At 44.0% G+C, this 22,877-nt stretch overlaps 1 protein-coding gene across 1 annotated transcript; it reads left to right on the forward strand.

Moving 5' to 3' along the window:
- Positions 1 to 1,683: 1,683 nt before the first annotated feature.
- itga10 (integrin, alpha 10) lies at positions 1,684 to 22,714 on the forward strand. Its single transcript, XM_077576737.1, has 29 exons — positions 1,684 to 1,702; positions 1,822 to 1,933; positions 2,007 to 2,116; positions 2,196 to 2,284; positions 4,683 to 4,797; positions 4,864 to 4,991; positions 6,121 to 6,269; positions 11,278 to 11,428; positions 13,059 to 13,224; positions 14,501 to 14,571; positions 14,642 to 14,786; positions 15,409 to 15,557; positions 15,637 to 15,780; positions 16,266 to 16,472; positions 16,554 to 16,684; positions 16,768 to 16,934; positions 17,269 to 17,411; positions 17,499 to 17,609; positions 17,681 to 17,766; positions 17,840 to 17,981; positions 18,159 to 18,251; positions 18,330 to 18,496; positions 18,583 to 18,667; positions 19,299 to 19,412; positions 19,490 to 19,597; positions 19,686 to 19,799; positions 21,995 to 22,090; positions 22,159 to 22,272; positions 22,359 to 22,714. The coding sequence occupies exons 1-29, from the start codon at positions 1,684 to 1,686 to the stop codon at positions 22,407 to 22,409; spliced, it is 3,477 nt and encodes a 1,158-aa protein (XP_077432863.1). The 3' UTR covers positions 22,410 to 22,714.
- The last annotated feature ends 163 nt before the right edge of the window (positions 22,715 to 22,877 follow it).

Consider the following 22,877-nt stretch of genomic DNA (forward strand, 5'->3'; position numbering starts at 1 on the left):
TGTTTGTTTGTTTGCTTTTAACCCCAAAATGGTTTTGCGCTGGAAAGCGGGCGATCAAATATTTAGCAGGAGCTCCATCACTGAAAAAAGCTTGAGCATCACTGATCGAGATCATATATGAGAGATGCACAGTGCAGGAAAAAAAAAGAAAGAAAAAAAGTCTACACACGCCTGTTCCTTGGAATGAAGAAGTCAGGCAGAGGTTTTGGTGACTGCCAGTTTGGCCTTCTCATGAGCCAGCGAGTTGACCGACAAGCGTGTTGCCGCTCTGGTCTGCTCTCAGCGTGAATGAATGAAGGGCAGACTTGTTTTCTTCCCAACAGGGCGCTGACTGTATCCTGACTGTATCCTCCTCAGCGGCCTCTCGCTCTTTCCTCCCTCACCTGTCACCAGACTGAACTCCCTTTTTTCCCCCTCACATGCCGCGACCGCTCGTGGTGTTTATCCATCCTTTTCGCTCGCTTCCTCGTTTGCCAGCGCACTCTCCCCGAAAGCCAGACCCAAAAAATAATATACTGTTCTACGCTCTAGTTGTGCATTCACGGCTTCCAAACGCACATTTTTGCACCCAACTTAAGGGCAGCAAAGCATAAGGAAGCTTTGGGGCAGGTCAGATCTCACGCTTTATACAAACATGACATGCGCTGTCATGTTTTTTGTTTGGCCGCAGTTCACGCACATACAAAGCCTCCACTCACTCGTGATGTATGAAAAAAGTCGCGGGTAAAGAAAACAGTTCTCTCTCTCTCACTTTTGTCACTGATGTTTTATTTTCCTTACAATTTATTTTGCAAGCAATGGCCGACTTCACCCAACAAATGTGATTCATTATACGCGTTGACAATTTAACTACAATTATAGATCTACATCGTACATCAATGAACATGAGCAGAATTGCTTTGATTCTTTTGAAATGCTCTTAAATAGGGCCGCTATTATGAGCAAATTATTTGAACAATTATTGCTAAATCATCTTAGCCTTATTTCTGCTTATTAACCAATTCATGTTGTTTATTTGTTTCTGTTTAATGACCAAGCAAGAACAAATAAACAACAATTGAACAGGACCACACAAGAGGCACGGATGTTACTAACGATGTACTCAAAAGGAAAAAGTATGTTGCATTCAAACAACAACAAAAAAGTCCTGTTTTGATTGTGCGACAAATGGGAGGCGGAATAGAAAAAAAAAAAAAGTAGGTCAGCGTATGTTACTTCCTGAGCGTTCAAATACGGTCCTGAGCGCTTTGGGCGGCCGGAGGGGGCGGGTTTGATCCTCGCTCGCCCCCATTTAAAATAATAAATAAATACATAAAATCAATCGATTCCGGGACCAAAAAAGGTTGCGCTTAAAAGATTGTCTAGTGTTTATTATTCATATTTATTCATTTGTCAAGTAAGATTTCCAAAGAGAGCTTCTTTTAAAAAAAATTTTTTTTTTTACCTTCTACCCATACCAAGGTAGCGTACGTCAAAATAGTTCTAATCGATGTCCTCTTTTAGTAAACTTTGAGCTCATTTAAGTATCTTGAAGCCAGGCCAAGTGCCTTCTTTTTTGGAACTAAAAATAAGGTCACTATTTGTCGAATAAGACAAAATGGCCGCCTCCCCCCACAGAGATTGGATAAAAACGGATGTATTTTGCTGCTTAATTCATATTCCACAAATGTAATATTAATCAGAATGTCGCGTTTAGACGAGAGTCGGTATAGAACATATTGTCAAGAATTTTTGGGACTTCCAATTTATGGTATCAGGTGAAATAGTGCATTCCTACCCACGCTTGATTGTCGATCTTCTGGCTTGCGTTTGCTCCTCCAGGCTTGTGTCAGTGCTTCAACATTGACGTGACGCATCCGCGGATCTTCAGCGGTCCGGACGACGCCCTCTTCGGATTCTCCGTGCTACAGCATGAAACGGCGGGAGAGAAATCGTGAGCGTTGTAGAGCGGCGTGTTGCTTTTTGCTGTTGAGCGACTTTCCCAATTGTCGCGGTGTTCCATGCAGAATGCTGGTGGGCGCTCCTTGGGACGGGCGGCCCAACAACAGGAAAGGGGACGTGTACAAATGCAGCGTGCGAGAGGACAGCAACGGCAAGTGCAGCAAGTTGAATTTAGGTGAGCGAGCGCCAACATCCTTCACCTGAAGGTCACCAGGAGAATTTTTGCTCTCAACTGCTGCCTGCATTCATCTCAGGAGAGGCGGCCTTCCACAACGTATCGAAAAACCTGAAAAACTCTCACCTGGGAATGACTCTCACGCCGGACTCACCCGATGGCCTCTTGGTATGTCTTTTCTCAATTCAAAGACTTTTCATGCAAGATCAAAAAACATGTGCACACACAGTTCGACAGTAAGTAAACAAATCCTGCTTCTTCTTAACTCTCAAACTTAAATGAACATCTGACAATATACATCAATAATTATGCGCAAAGCTACACATTATAAAATGAACCTACTGCTGTAGCTTTCTGGAAGCATAAAAAGCAGGATTGAAGAGGATTTGACTACTTATTGTACTATTTAACAAACAACATAACAGAAGTTATTTTATATTGCAAAACATATTTAAAAAAGAAAGCTACTGGTCATTTTGTCCTGTTTTTGGTGATTTTTTTCCTTTGATATATACATCTTGGTCTTGTCTCAGTCTTGACCACCAAAACTCTCGGTTTTGTCTCAGTCTCGACCTCCAAAAGTCTCGGTCTCGTCCCGGTCTCGACCTCCAAAAGTCTCAGTTTTGTCTCAGTCTTGACCTCCAAAAGTCTTGCCCTGGTCTCAATACTCTATAGTCTGGATAATGTCTGTCTCGGTTGGTGTGGTCTCGACTACAACAAAATTGTCCGGTGTTGGATGTCGTCTTGACCGCTTCGGCCTGGCGATCCAAAAGAAATGGTTTGCGACTGAATGTTGAATTTTTGAAGGGGAAAAGTGTCCATTGAATATATGATGGTAGTCAAATTCTGTATTGGAAATTTAGATTGAAAATCTGATGGCACGAGAAGTCGACCGATTGAGGGCCTTCATTTTAAAGGCCGCTTCACATCCAATTCCTCCACTTCTGAAACGAGCGACTCCCAGACGGCCGACGATGAAAGCGTGCAGGCGTGTAATTTGGCGTGTCAAAGACCCTCGCCGGGTTTGAAAGAGCGTGTGGTGTTTTGCGTCTTCACGCGTCCGCCAACTTCTCACTGCCGCTCATTTATAGTCCATGAAAAACTGGCCGGCGCAGTCCCACTTGAATGGCCGTGTGTGTTTTTCTTGAGGCCGGCGGTCAGGTCTAAAACGGGCTCGGAATGTGTCTCCGGCCTTTTGTTAATGAAAGACCTGCGAAAAGCCAACGCACTTCTGTTGATTTTCTTCGTCTTTTACACTCCTCGCCTTTCCATCGTCAACTGATCCACTTTCTGTAATAACAGAGCAAAACACAAGACAGGATGTTTCTTTCTCTTTCTGCAATTGGGCCTGCCGCTTCACCCCCAATTTGGACTTTTGTCTGTGTGATGTGCACGAGAACTGGAGGAGTCGTCCTTCCTCCCTCTCAGCTCAATTAGATCCAAATTGCCTGACTGTTCTGCTGTTCCCGCACTGCCAAGATGACAACAATAGTCCCCCCCTCTTTCTCCGCCTCCATGTTCTGTCCCCCAAACCGCACTATTGTGATTTTTCCATGACTGACTGTTTTTGCTCACTGCCTGCCCTTATTTAGTCACTTTTTTAGCGAAACGCCGTACGTGTGCACACTCGACCCTTCTGATTGCAAGCAAACAAGCACCAGGGTAGCTTTTGTGCAGGGATTCTCCAGGCCAACAATGCGCTATACCAACTTGCTACAGCGGCAAGGTTGTTTTTGTTAACGGAAACACAAAATAAAATTTAAAAAAACTATTTCGTTAAAATAAAATAAAAACGGTCATGCTTTTTTTTTTTTTTTTCGAAAACTTAAAACTACTTTTTATGTTTACAAAACTAAAGTAATAATTAATTTTAATGATAGAGAATTAATTGTTGTAATTATAGTGAAAATGTCCCTCATTTTAGTCTTTGGTAATGAATTTCATACATGAGCCTTTGGGAATGATTTTACATGTGATTTTCAGTAGATTTATTTCTATATTAACCCGAATAAAGACGTTTGAAAGGGTGTCACTCAGAAGTGATGTCATCTGGCAGCAGCCAATAGAAAAGCACCTTCAGATGGCAACAAATTTGCCTGCTTGACTTTGGGCTCCAATGGCTTGCCTTGCCTGCTTTTTAACTCAGCAGAAATGCAACGCTAGGTAAGAAATGTGCTACATTTTTCATTTTGCCATGTTTATTAAATATTGCGCACAAGTAATACACTTTTTTTTAATATATATTAAAAATAATACTGAAACTAACTAAAACTAAACTAACTTTTCATTGTGAAAAAAATACATTGTTGTTTGCTTCAAATACTTTATCGTGTTAGAATAGTGGATTTTTTTTTGTGCATTGATACTGTAAGTGTATGAAAAATGACATACTAAGAGTACGTATTTGCCACGTACATACTTTCCATTATATGTTAGCATTAAGCTAGTGGGCTGTTCTTATAGCAACATATTTTGCTTGTTTGCTTTGTTTTATGTTTGCGTAAGCGTGAAATTAGTTTCGTTATTAATGTAAAGTTGAGACCTGAGAGCTTTTTTCTTTTGTCAGGCATGCGCACCTCTGTGGTCTCAGGAATGCGGCACGTCCATGTTCAGCACCGGCATCTGCGCCTCTGTCAGCGACGACCTCCAGCCCAGAGAGACCATCGCTCCGACAGCGCAACGTAAACACGCACGCACGCACGCACGCATTCAAAAGGACGCAAACGCAAATGCGTGCGCTTTTGCAGGGTGCACAACGTACATGGACATTGTGATCGTCCTGGACGGCTCCAACAGCATCTACCCTTGGTACGAGGTGCAGAGTTTCCTCAGCAACATCCTCAGCAAGTTCCATATCAGCCCAGACCAAATGCAGGTAAAAGACAACCATGCGAGCGCTTAAACAAGCAGCAAACGCAGCTCACTTCACAACAAGCAAAGAGCGAAAATGTCAACAAAGAATTGGTTTCAACACTCCCACTTGATGTTTCCTCTCAAACTAAACATTCATCAAACAAGCTGTTTTAATGTTGCGTTAAGAACAGCCTGCTTGCTTAATGCTAACATGAACGGAAAATGGCATTGACATGCTAATGTTAGCAACGACAGTCCCAATTTTCTCTAAGCAAGGGATATTTGAATGCAAATGTTGAAACGACGCAGAGACAGAAAATATAACAACACTTACAGTTAAATGTTCTTCTAGGGTGACCCTATTTTAATGAAAAGATACGTAAATGATGCTCACTCTGTTGGGGATGATATTTTCATCGATTTTCTTGGGGAAAGATAATGTGAGCCAGTTCCATATTGTATGATGTATGGCAGCTGGACAGCTGTGGTTGTAGCACTTGAGGTTGGTTGGAGGTTCTGCAGCCTGAAGCGTTTGAAACCTGGTGGATAAATAGGAAACTGTTAGACAAGCCAGTTGAGGCGAAGCATGCGCACGTACAGAGGAGCAATTTGGTAAATGTGGATTGCTGCTGCGACATGGAGGGGCATTTGGAGGCCAACTTGACGCACGCGGGGAGGAATGGAGGGTGGTTGGGGAGAGGTGGGGGGTGTAAGAGAAACAGGCAATGTGGAGTGAAAAGGAAATTCCTCTGGTTTCCTATTGAAGTCCAAAATTCCAACAACTCGCTGTTTGCTTTAGATGGGTGGCCGGTTGTGGTTTTCTTTATTACTACTAGTGTACATTTTACAACTACGGTGCTGCTTTGAGAAAAAACTTTCAACCATCTCAAATCATCTTTCATATCTGAAATAAATGAAAATAGCATTAATATGTTCAAGCCTTACCCAATGAAACAAAAATTGCTGTCACTCTCAAACCATTGCTTGTAGGTTAAAGCGCCACAAGATAGATGCTATTTAGCTTTAGCATTGAGCTAGCAGACTGAAAGGCTGATGATGATGTCGTTTTAAAATGGGCACAAGGTTGTCGATGTCAATATTCATGAAAATGCTCAATATGGGCACGCGTGTGTGTGTGTGTGTGCACGTAGGTTGGAATCCTGCAGTACGGCGAGGTGGCGGTCCACGAATGGTCGCTGAAAGACTACCAGACCACACAGGAGGTGGTGGAGGCCGCCAAGAACATCAGCCGCCAGGAAGGACGAGAGACGCGCACGGCTTACGCCATCAACATGGCCTGGTAGGCCTCGTTTGCCACCACAACTTTTGGCTCTTTGCTAGCATTCCTCAAATGTTTTTCTCTCATTTGGCCTTCGTTTAACGTGTATGTTGAAGGATGTTTTCACCTTCACGTAAGGATTTCCTCCAATTAATAACGGCGCAGTCGTCCTGCAATGACAATTGGCAAAACAAGCATGTCGAGTAATCGATGTTATTAGCAGACATGCAAGAGCAAGCATGTAGCCAGCTGCGCGCTTTCGGGGGGGTTTCCTGACGAGATGACGACTACGGTCTGGGGCAATATTTCTGCCATGAAGACTTTCGCTTTTGGTAGGTTCCATGTTTTTTATAGCAATAGAACCCAATATTCTGTGGGCCTTGTAAAATCAGTCCAAATCCAGTAAAACAGCCGGGAGCGAAAGGGGGTTGCTTCAGTGAAAATGGCTGCGATTGAATGAGTTAAGGATGTAAATTTGTCCTTTTTAACAAGTTACGTTTTACCATTATGTAAAAGTAAAATGGTTTAAGGTTGCCTTGCGAATTTCTACTAAACTTAGTGTACAGTACTGTTGAATATAAGATATATCTAATTTGTTAGGGTGAGGATTATAGAATTTAGTATTTATAATATAAATTAACTTTATTTGAAAACTAAGATAAAAATGACAATACAAAGATCATAAAATTATTTAAAATACACACAAATGTGATTATTTATGAATGAATCCTGGGGGGGGACCTTAACAACAGAATAATAATGATACCAATAGTAAAACAAATGTGTTGTTTTAATTAATGTTTTACATTATGTATTGTTTTATCATAATTTTATTTTCTTTGACTTGAAATGAGTTGGCAACATAGGGTTAAAGTGGAAGTTGAGTTGTAAATAAAAGACGTAGGGAAAGCCTGTGTGTCACAAAATATGTCGCTGACAATATATGTGCAACAGGCTGGCCTCTTTAATTTGCTCCAGACCCGTCAACGCACTACGAAAGAAAGACGCCAAGAAGGGGGCGGGGCCAGATGGGCTGCTAAGAAACAGCTCGCTATAAGCTCAAACCACAAAGTCTTTAAAATAACCCTCTGTTCAAAATCAAATTCCTGCTTTCTTAAAGTCCGGCTGCCGTCACACACGCACGCATGCACGCACGCACGCACGCTAATTGGAGAGTTCCTGTTTTGCGGCCCATCGCAAATGCAACATTTGCAGGCAGAGGTCGCGAGCAAAACACGTCAAATGCTGACACGTGTTCAAAATTGTCTCTCTGCACTTTTTGGGGGGCGCTCGTGGGTGAGCAAAGGGATGCTCCCCTCCCATGGCACAGCTGCTCCGTCGTGGTTCCATTTTGCACAAAGCACATTTAAAAAGGGGGCGGAGTAGTGCCGCCTTTGTGTGTCTGCCTCAGGGTCTCGGGGTTCTGGGTTCGAATCTGGCCTGTAGCTGCAGACTCAAAATTGTCGCACGGATGGTGCAGACAAGTTGGAAGTTGCTAGATTTATTCAATTATTCATTATTGGGATCAATTATACTTTTCACATACTTTGTCACTTTTAATGCGAATATTTGTATTTATTTATTTTTAGAAGAAGCTGTACTATTGTTCCATACATTGACCTGCATTCCACCCCCTACTTTAATTTTTGTTATTAGTCGATTATTGCTTGTGTGATCTAAATATTTTGGTTGAAGAAAGTTAATTTAAGACATTTAAGTGTCAGAATTTGCCTCAATTTATTTCATTTCATAAAGATTTGATTAAAAAAAGTAAATCAGAAGCTATTCACCAGTTACCAGTAACTTGATCACAATTTTGTTGCTAAATTATGCAGACGTGTACTTTTCCCCTCTACTTGAGTCACATTTTTTGAAGTAACAGTACTTTTACTTGATTACAATTTGTGGCTGCATTGCTCTCCAGTTATTTAGTAGAATACTTTTTTTTCACTAAATACTTATTCTTACTCAAGTAACTATGTAGAGGTGTACTTTTTTAGCATTTTCCTGAAGTAAAAGTACTTGATTAAAATTGGTGGCTACACAACAAATTGCTCTCCATTTACTTTGTAGTTGAGTTTTTTTTCTTCATTGAATACTAATTCAAGTAATTATGTGGACGACTAATATTTTTTTAACTTGTACTTGAGTCATACTATTTGAAAGTAAAAGTACTCTTATTTGACTACAATTTGTTTGGTTGTTTGTCTCTGTGCCTTGTGATTGGCTGGCGACCAGTCCGAGGCGTACCCTAAAGTCAGCTCGGGTTGGTACCGGCTCGCCCGTGAACCTAATGACGCCAAGCAATACGGAAAAAGGATGAATAGATTTGAGAAACACTAAAGTTTTTTTCATTTGAAAGAATTGCGCAAAGTTGGGCGAAGGTGGACCAAAACATACTTTCTTGTTTTTGTACCGTGCGGGGACCACCCTATTTTGAAGGCCACGAAACAATTGGCAACGTGCGTGTCTGACCTCCAACCTCGGGCGGGCGGGCGGGTTTGGCTCACCAGTCGCTGGCTGGCTGCTTGCTCAGCGTGGCCGCAGGTGAGGCGGCGCCCGGTCATCCAAGCTGCGCTCCCCCGCAGCTGTCAAAACAGACACAAGCCTGCTTCGGCATCAATCTCTTTTCACCTCAAACTTCACATTGCCAGGCATCTGCTTTCTTGTTCAGGGAAAAACAGAAGCATTTCGATCCACGCGACAAATTCAACTCTTATCTCAAGGCAGCGGCGCATACAAAATGACATATTCCTCAGGCTTTTTCTCATGTAAATGATGTGCCTTGGCTCAATAAAGGCTGGAAAACGCTGCTGGATGTGACAGACATAAAAGCCGTCCAATCCTGATCCACATTTGCTGCCTTCCAAACAGTCGAAACAACGTAGGTCGCGTACGGCATAACTCGAGGACTCCCTGTATATATTCTGAGATGATATATTGACAGGCAGAGAGAAAGATACTTTATATCTGGTCTAACCACCCCACAGCGGCGCAGCCTTCACTCTCACAAACCTACCAGCCTGCACTCGTCTGTGAAATGACCAACATTGGGTCTAACCTGCCTCCATGCAGAGAGACGTCATTGGCCGTGCCCACGGATGTATATAATAGCCTGGACGCAGTGCTTCTCAATTAGTTTTTGTTTGACTGGATTGATGTCAGTCCGTAAAATAGGGAGCAGGAAATGAACATGCACCCATTGGATCATACTTTACAAGTTGTCATGAACCTTTTTTGCTTCACTTTCTTTTGTTGGTGTTGCTAATATAATCTCACTATGGTAGTATCATTTTCCAGTAGTAGACAAAGTGAGGGGGGAAAAAAAGTTTGTGTGTTGTGAGAGCAGATGACAAAGTCCAGCGCAAACGTCAGACAGAAGCCTCCGATTGGATGAGTCACTTTTTTTTTCAGTCTTTGACGCGCTGGTTTGGCCACGCACACCGCACGGCCATGTGTCACCAGCGCACAAGTGCGACTCCGTAAAACGACTTGTAAATGCTCGGCGGCCTGCAAATGAGCTCATCTGTCGAGTTTGGTTTCATCACATTTTCCCTTTTGCTTTTGTTTACTGTTTAGTTCACACGAGGACGACTTGCACTTTTCACTCGGGGAAACCAGTCCATATTGTTCCTATACAGGCAGCATGGTGGGGTAGTGGTTTGCATGTCTGCCTCACAGTTCTGAGATTGTGGTTTGCCTACATGTGCCCTGTGATTGGCTGGCAACCAGTCCAAGGTGCTCAGCTGGGCTCACTTCCAGCTCACCTTACTATATGTGACCTACAAACAAAATTAATTAACGCATGTTTTTTTTGGGACATCCTCAGTGTAGAGTGAATTATTTTTTCCAGTTGCGCCGTAAGTGGCTCATTGGTCTGTCTGTTGGTCTCCTGTGTTTTGCCTTCCGCCGCCTCCTCACATCCGCACCCTATGTAATTTGCTTGCCGGGGGAAGAAAATGCGTGTTTTTAACTTTTGCACTTCAGCACTGGTGACCACAATGTTAAATTTAGCCCAAGGGCTGGAGTGAGGCTTGAAAATGACTTGAGTGACTATGCTTCCCGCTCCCCTCAGCCCTGTATGTGTGTGTGTGTGTGTGTGTGCGGCTTACCAAGCATGAAGCAGGTCCCACTGAGTGCAGGTTTCATGCAGACAAACAGGGTGCGGCTTCTGGTCAGTCCGTGTGTGCAAGCTTCCGCTTCATCATGCCACCATTGCATAGGAATGCACAGATGCCCCCCTAAAACACACACACACACACACACACACACACACACACACACACACACACACACGCACACACACACACACACACACACACACACACACACACACGCGCACACACACACACACACACACACACACACACACACACACACACACACACAAAGGCTCTGTTATTTGTGTCAAGTATGACTAATGTGTGGCCCACTCGGGATCGGCACCATTCCTTTCAATGGGGTCGCTCCAATGCAATGGCGATGCACTTCCATGTTACATGATCTTTTTGAGGGTGGGGAACTTGTGAAAAAAATCTGATGCAAACCGTCACACAAATGTTACATCTGTGGTTTGATTTGAACGGGGGCCATTTCAAAGTCATACAAGTGGAAACAGGAAACACGCAAGATCCCACTTACGAGTTGTTTTAGATATGAGGCAACACTTGGCTGATTTTTTTTGCCTTGAATTGCGACCTAACCCTAACGCCTTTTGGGGGAGGGGGGGTTTCTGATCCGAAAAATAATCCGATCCGTGGCTCAAATCCGTGATCTGATCTAAACTGTGACTTTAGGTGACCCATTGCACTACTAGTAGACACTCAACATAACACTACTCACCGTCATATATTCTTTATCCTCAGTGAGGAGCTGAGTCTTAATATGTGCATCTGTCTGGCTTGTACTGCCCCCAAGTGGCCAACGTGCATAAGAAGAAGCATCAAAATGGCCAGTGACTTGATGCAACGTGTGGCGTTTGATCGCATTCTCCTTTGCTGAAGCGAACCTTGGTTTTGTGCGTACGCAGCACTGAGGCGTTCAGCGCCGAGCGAGGGGCGAGGGAGGGCGCCACCAAGGTGATGATCGTGGTGACGGACGGAGAGTCGCACGACGGCGAGGAGCTGCCCGACGCGCTGCTGGAGTGCGAGAACAGGAACATCACCAGATATGCCATCGCTGTGAGTACCTCGCCAGCCCTGCTCGGCTGTCAAACTTTTCCGTGGGCAAAAGCAGGAATGACAGCCGTCCTTCACTATGCCGTGGTTTCACTGCATTGTACACCTTCGCCTAATCGCAAGACAAAAATTGGTATAGTGACGACTTGTATCTGGGAAAACTTGCAAGTCAAAGCATTTGTATCTCAGGGCATCACTGTACATACAATAAAGAGTGAATCCACGAAAGGTGAACCACTATCTAGTGAGGGATAACACATCCGTAACATCCCTCACACGGTTTTGCTTCCATGGTTCCACACACCCTCAAGCAATCACACAACCCCAAAATGGCGCCTTCAAACTTCTAAATGAACACTTTGGTCGCACCAAAATAACCCAGTGGGGGTCAAATAAGCTCGTTTTGCGCAACTCCGCCCGACAAGGAAAAAGTAGAGACGCTTTGTCGTGGGTGAGGGTCGCAAACTCCTCCCGTGGCCACCAGAGAGAAAAGGCGCGTTCTTTTTTTATTTTTGAGAAGCGCAACAACATGCGTGCCAAGCGTCATTTATGTTGCATGTCCCACTGGTGCAGCTTCTCATGTCCTATTGACATGTTTTGACTATTCCGTGTTCGCAAACCATGATTTTCATTCACACGTTAAGTGGCGGGGGCACTGCTTCTCATTGAATCGCAACTTCATATTATTGCCTATTAAAGACATACAGATGAATGGCAACAATAGTGACAATTTTACAGCAAATGTTGCTGTCATTTTCTCTCTCCTACTTCCTGTTAATTACTCTTGTTTTATATTCTATTGAATCATTTTTTTAATGTATGTCCGAGAGGTATTTTTTTTCATTGAGCTTTGGAACACAAATGTTTCCACGAAGTCTGCCTAGCAACAATTGAGTGTACAAATGTAACGTGACGAGGAAAAAGAATAAATTTGATTCCAGAGGTAAGCGCATCAATTAATTTTGAGCGTCCATCATTCGGCAATCATCAACAGTCATGACAACCTTCCGTCATTGTCAATCCATCAATACTTCAAGCCGAACCGTAAATCCGTCATTCGGCAGCAAAATGAGCAGCCGTCAATCTCTGTCAATTACCAAAATGGGACATCTGTCATTGACGGCTTGCCGAATTTATTGACAGATTGACAATTCCATTGACGGACGAAAACCCACTTCCGTCAGTTTGTCAATTTTTAGTTTTCGACAAAATGGCCATCCGTCATTGACAGACATTCCGTTAATAGACGGAATGCCCACCTCTGTTCAATTCCACGTTGGCATAAAAAATAAGGATTTAAAATCGCTTCTTAAAAATTTAAAAACAAAAATAAATGTGAGAATTGCCACTCCTAGGTAAGGTTTACTTGAAAAATAAACATAAAATAAAGAGTTGCATGTTGTGTATTGAAAACAAGCACAATTGCTAGGAGAGCCAGCTTAGCTTAATGCTAACAAACAATGCAAAACACCGTTCACTTGAGAACAGTTGGCATCACTTATCGCGGTTTTCGAATACACAATAGTTACAGGCATATATTCTTTATCCTCCATGAAAAAATGACTCCTACAACAACCTGCTGAGTCGTAGTACAGTAGAAGAAATCTACTAACTTGGCGCCAACACTCTGCAGGTCTTGGGCCACTACCACCGAAGGCAGCAGGACCCCGACACCTTCATCAACGAGATCAAGTACATCGCCAGCGACCCGGACGACAAGTACTTCTTTAACGTGACCGACGAGGCGGCGCTCAACGACATCGTGGACGCTCTAGGAGACCGCATCTTCTCACTCGAAGGTGCGTGCGTGCGTGCGATAGGAGTCGACCAACAATGCTAATGCTGTCAGGCCACTATTGGAGGAAATAATGGCAAACGCTGACACTCATTTTTGGCACACAACAGCTGGTATTTGTTTAAATTGTCATTCTGGTAAATTACAATAAGCTCCACATACAGTGTAACAAGTAACATAAACAAAAAAAATACTCCAACGGTGTTGTTTATGCCAAAAATCATACTTAATGAAACTCAGCACATTAAAAGGCGAAGCTTTGAGCCTTAGTAAGTTAAAACTTGAACACGTGAATTTTGTCACATGGAACTTTCCACGTAATGGAACCTTAATGTGAAAATGATCGTGTTAAAATGTAAAAGTCATCACGTTAAGTTAAGATATGAACACGTCAAACTTATCACGTTAAAATGTGACACATTACATCACATGAAATTGATCACATGCAACTTTCCACAATATGTGAAAATGATCATGTTAAATTGGGAAACCCACCTTAAAAAGTGAACTCGTGACGTTAAAAAATAAACATGGGGAATTTATCACGTGAAAATGATGAACGTTAAAAGTGAAATTCATCACAATAAAACGTGAAACTCATCACGTTTAAACGTGAAACTACGTTAAAATGAACATTTATTGACATTCACTGAAGAAATTTATCATGTGAATTCATGAAACTTTCCACATGAAACTAATGTTAAACTGTGGAACATTTTATCACGTTTAAATGTATACGTGAAATTTATTTCATAAACGTGAAATGTATTTGGTTAATGAACTTTTGTTTTGGATGTGGCAGCAATACGCTTCTGTGAAAAGACAATGTGGCTTCCATGTTTTCTTTTGTGTCTGAATCAGGCTCAAGTGACTCTTAGTTTGAGTATTTAAGATTGCTGACCCCTGAACTACACTGAATATGATATTGACCAACAGTAACATCAGATCATAAGAAAGTAAACACAGGCGTATAGAATGACTTCAAAAGTTGGAAACCTGAAACGAGAAGCACAGCGGTGAGTCTACAAGTGTGCATCCTGTGAATAAATGAGCGGAGCAAAGTTTTGGTGTCAGGAGAGGAAACCTGATGGAAAGGGACGCCACCAAAAATGTGGTAAGAAAACAACGAGCTTAGGAAAAGTGTGAAGTTTTTGTGTCACCCGTGCAGTTTGAGGGAGAGTGCTGAAGGGGAGGGAGGAAGGAAGGGAGGACATGTCAAGCAACAAGAAGGCGACGAGCGCTGACCGTACTCTTCCTTTGTGCACTTCATCAACCTTCAGGCACACTCGGCAACCAGAGCTCCTTCCACATGGAGATGTCGCAGATCGGCTTCTCCACACATATACTGGATGTGAGTCCGCGTCGTTCCTCACGCACACACGCTCGGCGCGTCTTCTTCACTTTCATCTTGCCGCCTCCAGGACGGGATTCTGTTTGGGATGGTGGGCGCTTACGACTGGGATGGCGGCGTGCTGAAGGAGGGCACCAACGGGAGGATCGTGCCAACCAGGGAGGCCTTCGAGAGCGAGTTCCCCCTGGAGCTGAAAAATCACGCCGCTTATCTCGGTACATTTCAGATCTATATGATGACATGTCACGAGCAGGAATTGCTTTAGGACGTGGGCGGGCAATCCCGGTCCTTGAGGCTCCTGCAGGTTTTATTTAGAAACTTCCTTTGTTCACATATTCAGCCAATCAGCGAGGTCTGCGGAAGCCTGCTAACGATCGTGAATCCAAATCATTAGAATCAGGTGAGGAGGGAAACATCTAAAACCTGCAGAACACCGTAGCTTCGAGGACCAGGATTGCCCCACCCGTTTTAGTATGTTGCTTAATTGTCTTACCTGTCCCGATATATTGGTATGCACTGATCGTGCATATTGTCTAGGTTCTACTACCGCACACCTGTCTCTTATTTAAAAGGGAGCTAAAACCATTTGCGAGGATCATCAAAAGCAAGTAATGAGTCCCATTTCAGAACGAGATCATAAATACCAGCATGAAATCAGCTAAAACTGCAGGTCTTACGTCTGAGTCCCTTGGTAGCGCGGATCAGGATCTCGCACATCCACACATTTATGCTGAGGTCATTGTTCTCATCATTCCAGTCAAGAGTTGATAGAACAAATGCAAAGCGAGTTGAAATGCAAGAACCTGATGAGTTTTAAACGGATGTGTTTTGGTCCAGGCTACACAGTGTCATCTGTGCTGGTCGGTGATTGGAGGAGACTCTATGTGGCCGGCGCGCCGCGCTTCAAGCACAAAGGCAAAGTTATCCTGTTTGAGCTCAGCGACGAGGGCGAAGTCAACATTGCGCAGGCCCTCAATGGAGAACAGGTGCACCATCGGGCTTCAGAGAGGGACACCCCACACCCCCTGCTGTCAGCAAACTGAAAGAGCGTGTCCGTCTCCCTAGATTGGGTCTTACTACGGCAGCGAGCTGTGCGGTATGGATGTGGACCAGGACGGAATCACTGACGTTCTCCTGGTTGCAGCACCGATGTACCTCGGCTCCGGGAACAAGGAAGCCGGGAGAGTCTACATCTACACTCTCAGTGGGGTAAGAATGCACATGCATGATTATCGTCCGTCCATCCATCCATCCATTTTCTATAGCGCTTATACTCATTAGGGTTGTAGATGAGCTAGAGCTTTTCCCAGCTGACTTTGGGTGAGTCTTTGCGCCAGACTACAAATAATAAATACATGTAAATAAATGGCCTAAAAATATAAATGACAAGTACAGAGACCGACATTAAATGATATGAATGATATTAAATCGCAGCCAGCAAGCACTAAAGGCAAAAGACACTTGAGAGTCTTTCAAAGAAGCTAACGTGCATGTTGGAATGCGGGAGGGTGACAGAGCACCTGCAGAAAACCTGCACAAGCACAGGGAGAACATGCAAATACCACACAGGAATTCTGCCGCCTGGAATTGAACCCTGAACCTCAGAACCATGAGGCGATGTTCAAAGCACTCAACCGTAATGTGCCACAACATTTCCCAGGGTGAGTATTACATGATCTTTGCCTCTCTCTCAGGAGGAGGTGTTTGTCTCAAACGGTACGCTGAAATCAGACGAAAAGTCCCAAGACGCCAGGTTCGGCTACGCGATGGCCGTCGCACCGGACATCAACCATGATGGATTCACTGACCTGCTGGTAGGCGCCCCGTTGGAAGATGACCACCGCGGAGCTGTGTACGTGTACCACGGCCAAAATATTTACATCATCCACAACTACAAGCAGGTACTCTCCAGCCTCCATCAACTATGACCTCACAAAGCTACGGCAGAATCCAATGGAAGTGATTTTTTTATTTATTTGCAGCGTATTCCTGGGATGTCAGTGTCCCCGTCCTTGCAGTATTTTGGCCGCAGTGTCAGCGCCAGGTTGGACTTGGATGGAGACGGGCTGATCGACTTGGCGGTGGGAGCCCACGGCAGTGCTGTGCTGCTCAGGTGAGCCTGATGAACCAGGGAAAACCCCAGCTAAACAATCATTGTTGTATATTTGATCCTACATGATTCCTTCTGTTTCGCAGATCTCGAAGCATCGTGCAGATCAATGTCAGTCTGTCCTTCCAGCCGCACGCCATTAACGTCATCCAAAAGACGTGCCAGCGCGGCGGCCGAGAATCCGCCTGCCTTGATGCCACCGCCTGTTTCACGGCCGTATCGCGCTCCCCTGGCCCACGCAGCAATGGCTTTGGTACGTCACTTTGACTGATTGATATCTTTTCACCATACCTATTTTCCATTGGCTTTCTTTCCGCTGAGCTGGTGCCACAGCTTGTGCCACAGAGGGTCTTCGGTTCATGACAGTTTCATTCCGACAGTGGCAACATAACCTGAATTTGCTCACAAGTCAGATTGCATTTTTATGCCATGCTCGGTTGGTAACCTTGAAACGTCAAATGCTACCTCTGGTCATACCAGATGTGTCAGAAAAGTTTCTGGACTGGCATCACAAAAACGTACAGTCGTCACTAGCTATACTGTGGTTCATTTTTCCAGATTGATTGATTGATTGATCTCTTCCACAGACTTGTGGGTTGCAGCAATGTTGGATGACCGCAAGTTGTCAGCTCGTGCACTGTTTGACGACAGCTCCCACAGGCTGACCCAGCTGGCGGTGCGAGCTCACACAGGACAGACTCTGTGCTACAAACTGCCCTTCCACGTCTATGTGAGCATTTCAGGCCAGCGTGCACAAGCTGCGACCAACACACCTTCCCCATTTTCATCCCGATCCTAATGTGTTTGTCTTTAATAGGACACGGCAGACTACATCCGCCCGATCAGCTTCTCGCTGCGCTTCAAGATCAACAACACCGAGAGCGGTCCAGTGTTGGACGAGGGCTGGCCCACGTCCGTCAAAAAATATGTGAGTGAAAAACGGTGGCCTCGCAGTTCCTGTTTTTCCTCTGCAAAACATGATGTTCTTTCCATGTGTAGATCCCCTTCTTTAAAGACTGCGGGGAGGACGACGTGTGCACCACTGATCTGGTGCTACAGGCCCAAATGGACATCTCTGGGACCAGGTAAGGTTGTGTAAACATGACAATTCTGTCGGTCTATTTCCAAAGAGTCAAATTTCTCTTGTTTCTCCCACAGAAATAAACCGTATGTGATTCGCAGTCCTCGTAGGCGTATGTCAGTGGAAGTCCAACTGGAGAACAGACTGGAAAACGCCTACAACACAAGCCTGACGCTGCACTATTCACGCAACCTGCACTTTTCCAGCCTCAGTATTAGGGTACGACCCAAGCATTACGGCTTGTAACGATTCGTACAAGAATTTTGCACAAAAATAATGAAAGTGACGACCCAGGTCTGCTGTTATCGTGTAGCAGTCATAGTCGAGGTTATTCTGCATCTATTAGAGTAAAATGAGATTTATTTCCTGCACTGTCGAACATGACTTTGTTTGAAGGAGGACGGCAACTTCAAGATGGAGTGCACAGGCCTGGGCTCCAACAGCCACTCGTGTAACGTCAGCTATCCGGTCTTTCGCTCCCAGTCGAAGGTAACGGCGTAAATTACCACATCACATGCCACTCTCACCCCGCGTGTAACGCGTCTCTTGTCTTTGTTGTGACCAAAGGTGAACTTCATGCTGGAGTTTGAGTTCAGCTGTGCCACCCTGCACAGTCGGGTCCAAATGAAGTTGAATGTAGCCAGCGACAGTGTGGAGCGAGTGGATACTTTAGGGGACAACAGTGTTCAGCTGCAGAGTTTTATCCAGTATGAGCCCGACCTGTTTGTCAGCAGGTAAAAGGATGCGCCGTTACTCGTGTTCTGGCCTCTTCTTGAGGTCCTGTTATTTGGTCTTCACGTGCATTTTTCTCCTCCTGCAGCGACTCTAATTTAAACCGATATGAAGTTCACCCCACGCGGACAATGTCAGAAGCCACTGGACCAGAGTTCTACACGCACTTTAAGGTACACTCGCGGAACCTCAGCGGAGAGGGGGCAGGATCTGCAAGGTCTGGCGTCTTTGGTAGCTGAAACAAGCAATCAGAATCAGAAGCACCCATCGGTTCGGAATTGCTCCAGATGATGGCACTGTTGCTTGTAGTACTGATAACTTCTGTAAGTTACGGAGGCGGTATTAGGAGATTCCAAGCAGGGCTGTCAGTATTTTAATTGAGTAGTCCATCCATTTGCACTCCTCGTCCCCCCCCCACCTTTTGCCCAAAACAAAAACATCCAGGTGGGTCCTTAAGCAAAACCCTTTATGCTAGACCTTAATTCTCAGCCCCACTCTCATCCCAAACCACATAAAAGCTGATTTATTTCACTCCTTGACTGAGGTATCAACTTTCCACCAATAGTGAGTGCTAATAGATTGTGAAACATTCATGGGGATGGACTTCACAAGTAGCAATTACATATCTGTGAAGATGTGTAACATTGTGCCAGTGAAGCTTCGGGCCAAGCATTTCGTGTCGACCTCTTTTGTGATCGACTTATCTGACTTAATGGATTTGTTTCCTAGCCCTGGTTGCAAGTTCTAACAAAAGAGTCCTGACTTTGTTAAGTAGAGGCAACGTGTTTGTTTTTGTCTTTGTAGCTCCAGAACCTGGGTTGCTACCCTGTGAGTAATCTGGAGTTGAGGCTGCTTCTGCCCTCAGCGGCTGCGGGGGACCAAGTCTTCATGACAGTCACAGACATCTCCTCGCAAAACGTGAGTTGTCCCTCGTTACGGGCGCCCTCCTCGTCCCTCGCCGCCTTTCTGTTTGACACACTCAAGTTGTCTCCCAGGCGACAGCTGTCAATTGCAGCGTCATGAGTGACCTGGCCCAGCTGAAGGGCCGGCAGAGAGACGTCCGCCCCCTCCACCCCGAAGACATGCTGGAGAACGACATCCTGGTGAGGCCCTTGTGGCATAGCGGCCACCAAGCGTGTTGGTTGGCCAAGCCATACTCAAAACTGCTTTTGTGTTGGGATCTTCCTAAAGAACTGCAGCAGGTCATGGTGCATAGAGATTACGTGTCAAATCCAGCAGCTCCTGAAGGGACAAGCTGAAGTCATTCGCCTTAGCCGCAGAGTCCATGACGACTTTTTCCGAAAGGTGAGCAGCTGTTTAACTCAAATCTTTCATACAAATATAGTTCTGGACACAACAGTGTTAAGAAACCCAGGGGCCAGCGTGATCCGATTTCACAAAAAAATTCCTGAAAGTTGACAGTGACTACATCATTTGTGAATAAACTGAGACAAGATCAGCACTCTTTCAGTATGCACTCTATACATTTTGCAACATTTTTATTTGGTGCTGTGCAGTGTTGATTTTCAAATGTAAAATATGTGCCTTAGATCAATAAAAGGTTGGTTTAAAAGACTGATAACGCAAACTTTTGAAAACAGTTCTCCACATGCAAAACAATTACACTATTAAAAACAATAAACACATAAAAAAGCAAAATGTAGCGTGTCCACATGCATGAGTAAACAAAACCTTAATAGCAGAACACGGGGCTGTTGGTGCATTTTACTGCGACCAGCGAAGACAGGAAAAACCCTCAACTGAATTTGGCAACCCAAATAAATGATGTGGTGACAACAAAAACTCCACCAAGCAGTCGGCCTATTTTATTTTATTTTTTACAGAATGACATCACCGACGGTTGCCTTGTTTTGTTTTTTTCAAGGTCGCATGCTTACTGTGTGAAACAAAAACATGTTTTTAAGGATCATTCGCATGCCCTTAATTGCACCCCAGCAAAGATGGCGCCAGATGACCAATCAACTGTCAGTACCAAGCAAGTCCAGGTTTAAAATCAATAAGTAAGTCAGCGCTTGAGCCAGGAAGGGTACCTGGTATAAAAAGTGTGCCAAACAAATCAAGTGACTCGCAGTGGCAATTCCTGAAAGTTAAATACTTGACAAAGTGATTGTTAGAAAATCATATGCCGTTACACTTGTGCATTATTTGTAAGTTTTGTAATCCTTTGCTATAGTGCAAAAATAAAGTAGACCTTGATTTTGCATGATCACTTTTCTCGTCACTAACGCAAGATGATGATTGTCTGATCATTCTCGGACCCGACCCTTGCATTCCAATGAAAGTTGGCTACTCACCCTCGCACACTGGGCGATGTAGCAAAAGGACTTCTTGCGATGTGAACTGTGCGAGCTTGTATCGCGTTCTGAGGCTCCTCGTCCAATATGTTGTTCACTGTTCAGTATGAACTGACGGTTCACAACTTTTAATGAAAAAGTCCTTGTGTGAACACACCATAAGAGCTACAATGCAAATAAACAGAAAATGCCATTAATAACTCAAACGGTATTTTTTGTATATCCTTTGACCTTATTTAAGCCATATACCACAAAAGAATTACCTTAAATTTTTACGTTTTATAGCCTTGGCAAAAGTACAACCAACATTGCATACTAATTATACATTTTAACCTTGCTTTTTACCTTTGCAATTACCATCAAACAAAAATAAAACATATAGGAAATACGTATTTGTAGTAAACAACACAGAATAATGAGCTATGGCGTTGCTAAATATTTACCAAGGTGCGTTAGCACACTCTAGTGAATGAGAACGGTAGTGAATGAAATCAGTTTTGCTAAGCAACATGAACAAATGACTCAAACACCGTGAACTATATCGACATTCGTTGAACGATTAAACATTACTCTAATACGAACCTCGTTCCCTTCTGAACCAGGTGCTAAAGAAACTTCAATGAATTACTTGTAAACTTCCATTTTGGTTTTTCTGTACACTTGAGATGGCTACTTATGGCGGTAAATTGGTTACTTACGTCACTTCCTATCAATTCACGAGACCTTTCCTACATCCTTCAAAATAAAAGCGTCAACACTATAGACTAGCACAGTGAAACATAAGGCAATTCTGCAATACCAAAAATAATAGCAAAATCATTTACAAACACTGCATCTTTCTTACAACCAGTTTTTTTTGTGCCTGTGTGTAAGCAAGCTTCTGTGCTATCATTTGCAACATCACCAAATTTAGAGTTACCACAAAACCAGTGGCCGAGACGCAGACACTTGTAAAATCTTGTGGCAGATTACAGAACCCCGCACACTGCACAAATGTGAGGCTTAGAAAAAGGTTAGCATTTTTTCCTTGAACAGTGACATCGCCATCTACTGGCCTGGCATGCATAGTGCATCATTTTTTCAGCTTTCTTTTCCCCACTGTATGTACATACAGTATGTATTATATAAATGTACCCTTGGCACAATCAATTGCAGTCACGCTTTGCGTGTCCTTTTCGTCTGCAGGCCAAATATAAGTCAGCGAGGATCGTCGGCATGTTTCAGATCGCGCCTCACGAGACCAACCTCATCACCCTGGCGACTGGAACGGTGTGGCGTGAGGTAACAGTGGCTTGTTACACACCATCAGAATGATGACAAACGTTCTCAAAATGTCCTCTTGCCTCAAGACTGTACTGGAGGTGCTGAAGGGAAGAGCCATTCCCATCTCACTGTGGATTCTCATTGGGAGCATCATTGGTGGCTTGCTGCTACTGGCGCTCATCATCTTCATTCTATGGAAGGTACGCGTGCGCAATATGTGACGTTTCTCAAGTAAACTCGTGTCAGCGTAGCGATGCCAACGTTGTTTGCTGTCTTTTCCGCACAGCTCGGCTTCTTCGCACGCAAGCACAGAGAGGATGAGAACCAAGAAGACTGAAAGCAACACTTGCAGGGAAATCGCTCGGCTAATCGGGCTCGTCGGCCATTGCGCCGAGGTCCGAAGACAAAAAGCAGCAGGGCTCCCCCAATGGCCAATGGGAGTTTCTCAGCCCAACGTACAACAGAAATGCGCAACCCACTAGTTCCGGGGTTGGGAGCGCTTGTGTAAATAGTTCTTTTGTTTTTGCATTTGGAAATGTATCAAATCACATTTCTTCTATTTAATAAATAGACACGGTTTCACATTTCAAACAATCACATTTTTCAAAAGAGTTTTTTTTTTTTAAATAAATTCAAACTGATGTCAAATACTTTTTGTGTACATTTCATGTCCACCAAGCACAAAAGTGGAAAGTTGGGAGATATTGTCCAAAAATGACAGATTCTCAGGAAACTTTATGGAAAGGTGAAAATCTGGTTTGAAATGCAAAGAGAGGAAAAATTGGACGCATTCCCATCATGTTTT

This window comes from Vanacampus margaritifer, chromosome 9, assembly GCF_051991255.1.
Source record: "Vanacampus margaritifer isolate UIUO_Vmar chromosome 9, RoL_Vmar_1.0, whole genome shotgun sequence".
Taxonomy (NCBI): domain Eukaryota; kingdom Metazoa; phylum Chordata; class Actinopteri; order Syngnathiformes; family Syngnathidae; genus Vanacampus; species Vanacampus margaritifer.